Below are 7,684 nucleotides of genomic sequence, written 5' to 3'. Positions count from 1 at the left end.
GTTAGAAATACCAAGGGTTCACACAAAACAAGGGGATTCCACTTTTAGTTATTATGCCGCCCGCAGCTGGAATCAGCTTCCAGAAGAGATCAGATGTGCTAAAACATTAGTCACATTTAAATCTAGACTCAAAACTCATCTGTTTAGTTGTGCATTTATTGAATGAGCACTGTGCGATGTCCGAACTGATTGCACTATATTTTATGTATAATTATTTTCTATTCTTAACTGTTTTAAATTCATTTTAAACCTCTTAAATCAATTTTTAAATCATTTTCAAAGTTTTAAATTCCTTGTTTTATTGTTGTGATTCTTTTTTTTATTATTTTTTCATTTATTTTATGTAAAGCACTTTGAATTACCATTGTGTATGAAATGTGCTATATAAATAAACTTGCCTTGCCTTACATTTCTGACTTAACGCTACACGATAGTTGGTAACTTTTGATGGTATTGAAATGCAGGAACACTATGGAAATTAATACATAGTTATTTATAAATATTACATTCCTTTAAGATCACACAGTGCGAAAGGCACGCGTAATACAATTTACTTTTTAAATGTTTATCAAACAGCCTCTGACCAAACCTACTCGCGTGAAAATAGATGTATTCATATATTAATGGTATATAATATATGGTAACACTTTATTTTAAGGAGTCCTTGTTACACGTTACATGTAGGCTACTTACTAATATAATTACTTAATTATTATATTAATTCTGCATAATTACATGCAACCCTAAACCAAATCCTAACCCTAACCATATAGTAAGTACATGTAGTTAATTAATATTACTCAGTACTTGAATGTATAAATGCACTGTAACAATTGTTACAGTGCACGTATTCATTTAAGGACTGAGTACATTTAAGTACTAAGTCCTTAAGGACACATTAAAATAAAGTGTAACCCAGAGGTTCTCAAACTTTTTTGGTCGTGCCCCCCTTTTGGCACGCCCCACACTTTGAGAACCACTGGTGTAACCTAATATATTAATATTTGTGATATATAATATATTAATGCATATAATTTATGATGACTACAACAGCAGAATTGTAACTTTAATTGCATATAATTGCAACTTTCTAGGCTATATTACAAATTGCAACTTTATATCTCACAATGTGGCTAACACAGTGTGACTTTAATTGACGCAGTGTGAATTTATAGGATGCCATGATATTATTTATTTAAAATTGTATCTCACAAACAGGTCCCTATTTTTTATTTTAATTAAAAAATATTTTTTTAACTCTGAGGCAGAAACTGGCTTCAATAAGCATCCCTTCAGTGTTGCATGTGTTGCTGGATTTAACGTCCTCACACAAAAATACATGGCAGACACTTGTTTGTGTGGTTACCTTTAGTGGTCGTGGTCTGTCCGGTTGTTTCCATCGTAGGTACAGCTGTCCCAGGATAGACAGACCCACAAAGAACCAGTAGCTGAAGCTGTAGTAATTGATCAGTTTAAAGACATCTTCCACACACAGGTACACAAGAGCCATGGCACCCTGTCACACAACAAGACATTTGAGATGTTAACATATGAGAATACCTAAACAGATTTACAGACATTAATGGTGACTATAAAGACATGGAATACAGACAAATACATGATGTTAAGAGGAAAACACAGGATTGAAACAGAACATTAGTACATGTAATACAGCATATTATGACACAGATGGAGATGATGAGATGGGAACTGACATTGAAGAGTAGAGCAGGGATGGGGGTGAAGCGTGTGACGTGAATCATGCACAGGTAGTCTGGCAGTTGGCCCTCTCTGGAGCCCACGAAGAACAACCTGAGTAGAGATACGCAAATGAGAAATGAGCTGAGAATGAAACGGTGCCTGAGATGAAATAATGTGGTGAATCAGATGGCATCAATAACACTGGTTATGTGTTAGATACTACTCACCTTGATGCAGCAACTATTGAAGCGTTTAATCCTCCAAAGCAGGAGAAGGCAACAGCGACTGGTATTGTCCAATTAAAATACCCAAATACCTGGTCTGCAAATGTCTGTGAATTAAAAATTGAATTAGCCAAGAAAAAAGAAATCAACATTTTCTTTATTCAGCAAGAATGCATTAAACTGATTAAAAGTGACAGTAAAGGCATTTATAATATTGTTTTTCCCAAATAAATGCTTTTTAACTTTCTATTCACAAAAGAAGACTGAAAACATATTATGGTTTCCACAAAAAATAGTTAGCAAAATATTAAATTTTTTTACTTATTTCTTAAGTATCTTGTGATAGCGAAGACTGGAGTAAGGGCTGCTGATAATTTAGCTTTGCCATTACAGGAATAAACTATATTTCAACAAATATATTCAAAAGAATATTTTAAATTGTAACTGTTTTTTACGTATTTGATCGAATAAATGCAGCTTTGGTGATTATAAAAGGCTTCTTTCAAAATCTTACCGAATCTAATCTTTTGAACAGTAGTGTATGTTATTGTATTGCTCTTTTTTAAAATTAATAAAAACATATTCAAATGACCACCAGAGATAAATACCACAGCTACGGCGTCACTGTCCAGGATGGCAGGAATAGGCAGGACTGTATAGTAAGCCAAATTGGTAAGAATGTAGATCACTGTGACAATGGGCATGGAGATAGCAATGGCCAGCGGGAGATTTCTGCAAAACAAGATGACCACCAGAGAGCAGCAGAATGCATTATCATGCATACAATACCTGGCCTGTAAACCTTTACAATTAAGTCTACAACTCTCAAAGCTCTTAGAGGAACACTTTGCCTAATGCTGACAAATGTGTTTCACATGTCCACAGATTTGTTTTTTTTACTTCTACCCAGAGGCCCAAATGGAGAAGTGCTTGGATAGTTTGTGGGTAGGAAGGTTGAAGGACAGCTCTTGTCACATGACGGACCTGAGCATCCCACAAAAAGGCATGTGATCCAATCACATGTTTGCTGTGTTCAACTAGACATTCAGTGATTTGACAGACAGACAGACAGACAGATAGATAGATAAGATAGATTACCTCTCAGGGTTTTTGATCTCCTCTGTGACAAAGTTGAGCGTGTCCCATCCAGAGTACGAGAAGAGAGCAGAATACAACGCCAGAGCCGCATCACCTGGATCCACAGATGAACCTGAGAAGAGCCCTTCAAAATTCTGTGTGTAACCTAGACCACAAACACACACAGAAACCAGCATAGTCAGATTATGTCATTTATACAGATACAAAGTTAAACACTTGTGTAAAAAGTCTTTACCCTGAAATATCTTGACCAGCCCAGTGATGATGACGGCGATGAGGGCGATGACCTTTGCATAGGTGAAGAAGTCCTGAACGCGTGTTCCATACTTCACATAGGCACAGTTCACAAAGGTCAGCAAGCCTACAGAACAAACACAGGTCAAGATGACTTATTTTTTGACTTGCACAGGTCCTGGTGATTTTGTGCTCAGGGTGGATACACCTATTAGTACACCCCAAAATGTCATCATTTACTCACCCTCATGTCATTCCAAACCTGTATGCATATCTTTTTTCTGCTAAAAAAGAACATATTTTGAAGAATGCTGATTACCAGTTTTGATTCCCATTGACTTCCATTGTACTTTTTGTTCATGGAGTTCAATGGGAACCAAAATGGTTTAGTTACCAACATTCTTCAAAATATCTTCTTTGTGGTCCACAGAAGAAATGAAGTCATACAGGTTTGGAATGACATGAGGGTGCGTAAATGATGGCAGGCTGTTAATTTTTGGTAGGACTATGCCTTTAAGGATCCACATGGGTGTTCTTGTGAGTCTAGTCACAACATCACTGCAATAACATGAAATGGATACGGTCTTCCCCTGTTTTCCAAGAGGATCAATGATCTTCAGGGGTCAGTTTGTTCTTGATTTGTGTGAGAGGTTCAGACATAGGAGCGTGTGTGTGATTGTGTGTGTCTTTTGTAAGGTAGTCTTCCTGGCTTGAGGAAGCAGGGCTGCTGACTGTAGCACTCCTGCTGGTTGTTTTGCAAGGAGCGAAATAGCTTAGAGCAGCACTAAAGTTTGTGTGCGTGAGCGGGGCATTTTTTCTGTCGTTCAGAAAATCCAGCTGTAAGCACCTGCGCTTTGATACTGCATTCCATGAGGGCGCATGCAAACAATTCAGAACAGATATGTATTGCTTTGTATCGCAAATACCCCTTGATGGTGCATTCATACAGGAAATAAAACAGTGGAAACTGAACTGAAATTGAGAGTAAGTGTGGGCAGTTTGTGTTAAGTAGCCTTAACTGCAAATGAGGAAATTACAATGTGTCACGTGACTTACTAACTCTTACAAGATACTGTCACTGTCTGACCCATTATACAACTGGAAAAAACAATAAAATATGTGGATGTTACAATTCTCTCTCACTCAGTCCTTTAAGCTAGGGTCACATTTCTAAAAAAAAAAAATGTTTTCTAGTCTTGCTCCCACTTCATCTTATCTGTTATGGCTGCTATCAATGTTGCCTCAAGTTCATAAACTGCTCGCACACCCGTTTCTAATCTACAGTCTCTCTGCTCAAGGAGGACAGATAGCACAGAGACAGATATGTGTCTCATTCCTGTATGGTTATGACATCTTTTAAAATGAATAAAAAATGAAAATGTAAAACCAACATCATTCACTTTCACTGTATAGTAACTAATATCTAATATGTTAGATAACAAATATCTAATGTTGTGTTTCATGTGGTTAAAACGACACGAGTAAGTGATGACAAAATGTTCATTTTTGAGGTGAACTATTCCTTTTTTTTTGTGGAATATGTCTATGTTATAATGTGTTTATATTTTTTAGATAAGCTAAATATTAAGTATGCTTAAAGGGATAGTTTACCCAAAATGAACAACATTCTTTCATCATTTTCTCACTCTCATGTCTCACCAAACCTGTTTGATATTCTTTCTTTCTGTGGAAGATAAAAGAAGATATTTTGATAACTGATATAGATAAATGTCATATTTTTCCCCTTACAATGGAAGTCGGTGGTCACCAAAACGTGGTGTTTACCTTTTGTCTTCCACAGAACAAAGTAAGTCATACAGGTTTGGAACGACATGAGAGCAGGCAAATGATGACAGAATTTTATTTTCAGTTGAACTATCCCTTTAGGACAACTATTAATGATATTAACATTGTTATCATTACTGTGCCTTTTATCAAAAGAGTAGTACACATTGTATTTGTAAGGAAAGACAGAAATGAAAGTGTGTCTTTTTCCTGAGATTCTAGATGTGTCTACTGAGACGTTATCGCACTCCCTCTCAATGTGCTTTCGGCTCTATTCCATTAACTATTAGTCATAAGGGCAAGATTGTTAATCGGAAGGACTTTACCTTCCAGAAATCAGCAAGTTCTTGGTAGTGCGTCTTATCTTTCAATGAAACATGCATGTGTGTGTGTCTGTGTTGCAATCAGATTAACTTAATTTAGATTTGTGGGTATAATATGTTCAAAGCACATTTTATGAAAGACTATCATTTTTTTAGTCTGGCAGAAAATATCTTCATCTAGATTCACGTTTCTCAAATGCTGCACAGTTTAAACATCTCTTTTGTCTGACAAACCTGGGTAAATGCATGACCAGGGTCGAGGACCACAAAACCACTGATCTAGATCAGTGGTTTTCAATCCTAGTAATGGGGACCCACCGCTTATTTGTATGTCTCCCTTATTTAACACACCTGGTTCAGATCATCAGCTCATTAGGTGAGAGCTTGATGAATTAAACTGAGTGTGTCAGGACCAGGATTGAAAGCCATTGATCTAGATCAGGGGTTTTCAAACCTCTCCATGAAGTACCCCCAGCACTGCACATTTTGTATGTCTCCCTATATCTGACACACCCACTTCAGGTCTTGCAGTCTCCACTAATGAGCTGATGAGTTGAATCAGGTGTGGTAGATGAGGGAGACATACAAAATGTGCAGGGCTGGGGGTACTCCAGGACAGGTTTAAGAACCACTGATCTAGATCAGTTGGTCCCAACCCTGGTCCTGGAGGCACCCCAACACTGCACGTTTTGCATGTCTTCTTAATCAAACACACCTGATTCAGGTCATCAGCTCATTAGTAGAGACTTCAAGGCAGGGGTGGCGAACGTCAGTCCTGGAGAGCTGCAGCCCTGCAGAGTTTTGCTTCAACCCTAATCAAACACACCTGAACAAGCTAATCAAGGTCTGAAGGGTTACTAGGAAGCTACAGGCAGGTGAGTTTTAATTAGGGTTGGAGCTGAACTCTGCAGGGCTGCGGCTCTCCAGGACTGGAGTTCGCCACCCCTGCTTCAAGATGTGAAATTTGTGTGTCAGAGAAAGGAGACATGCAAAATGTGCAGTGTTGGGGTGCCTCCAGGACCAGGGTTGGGAACCACTGATCTAGATTAGTGAGGGGTGTGAAAAAATTCTCAGATTTCAAAATTGCATGCATGTCTGTGCTGAGCGAGATGAATCATGTGAATGTAATCCTCAACATCAGCAGCACTGGTCTGACGCATTCTCTTCTCCTTCCCTTTTCCACTCAACATCAAATACTGACAGGCTGTCATTATTGCTTATAACGTCATCATTTCTTTTTTCTCCCCTTACCAAAACGTACAGTGATGGTAACATAGTAAAGTGGTATGGTATCAGATGATAATTCCATAGATCTTTTTTACTTTGTTTGTGTCTTTTGAACTCGATATATGTCTTGTGATGTTTTATGCCACTTCATGCACTCTTGCTGTCTGTGGTAAAATTAAATGTAGTTCTGTGTTTGTGTTTGTGTAATAGTAAGCTGCTACCTACTACCCACTTCCTGCTGCCAGTTTTCTCACTGTTCACACAGTCTTTCAGTGTTACCTAGTTTCCCAACAAACATTCAATGAATGCAGAAATGCGATTAAGCTTTGAATTCAAGAGCTAATTAAACCCAAAATGTTTAATTCTGTCATCATTTACCTTTTACACACCCTTATATAATTCCAAACACTTGTTGAGAAATGGCCATTTTTTTACATTAAAAAAATAAAGTAACAAACTGTCAAGCCCCAAACTGGCATAAAACCACCATAAAAATATCACAAACATAGTCCACTTGACTATATTGCAACTTTTTGACATTTTTGAGGAACAGATTGAAATATAAGTCACTACACAGTGGCAAAGCACATGAACGTTCAAAGGTTTATGGTCACCAAGGCAGAAAGAAATACAGTAAATTGTAAAAACAGTTGTGCTGCTTAATATTTTTGTGGAAACCATAATGCATTTTCTTTTAAAGATCCTTTTATGGAAATCAAGTTCAGATAAACAGCATTTATGATTAATTGAATGAATCCTTCTTTCAAAAAATAAATAAATAAATAAATAAATTACAGAACCCCAAACGTTTGAACAGCGGTGTATATTCTTCAAAATTTCTCCTTCTGTGTTCCACTGAAGCAAAAAAAAAAATCAAAAATCATACGGTTTTGGAATGATAGATTCTGGATTTGTGATTCATTCTTTTAGCTAAAATGTTCTTCTTAAAGGGGTCATATGATGCGATTTCAATTTTTCCTTTCTCTTTGGAGTGTTACAAGCTCTTGGTGCATAAAGAAGATCTGTAAAGTTGCAAAGACTAAAGTCTCAAATCCAAAGAGATATTCTTTATAAAAGTTAAGAGTCAGCCAC

General features: G+C 37.1%; 1 protein-coding gene across 1 annotated transcript in view; it reads right to left on the bottom strand.

The window, feature by feature from the left end:
- LOC107574338 (Y+L amino acid transporter 2-like) overlaps positions 1-7,684 on the bottom strand; it is a 13,037-nt gene that overhangs the window by 2,412 nt on the left and 2,941 nt on the right. Inside the window, exons 3-8 of the mRNA XM_016260780.1 lie at positions 3,259-3,384; positions 3,024-3,168; positions 2,534-2,657; positions 1,929-2,032; positions 1,716-1,812; positions 1,367-1,516 (exon numbers count right to left, since the gene is read on the bottom strand). Of these exons, the coding sequence (XP_016116266.1) occupies positions 1,367-1,516; positions 1,716-1,812; positions 1,929-2,032; positions 2,534-2,657; positions 3,024-3,168; positions 3,259-3,384 (746 nt within the window). The remainder of the gene's footprint in view (positions 1-1,366; positions 1,517-1,715; positions 1,813-1,928; positions 2,033-2,533; positions 2,658-3,023; positions 3,169-3,258; positions 3,385-7,684) is intronic.

This window comes from Sinocyclocheilus grahami, unplaced genomic scaffold, assembly GCF_001515645.1.
Source record: "Sinocyclocheilus grahami isolate Dianchi unplaced genomic scaffold, SAMN03320097.WGS_v1.1 scaffold2188.1, whole genome shotgun sequence".
Lineage (NCBI taxonomy): Eukaryota > Metazoa > Chordata > Actinopteri > Cypriniformes > Cyprinidae > Sinocyclocheilus > Sinocyclocheilus grahami.
The sequence above is the reverse complement of the archived record's forward strand: the minus strand, read 5'-3'. Positions and strand labels throughout refer to the sequence as shown.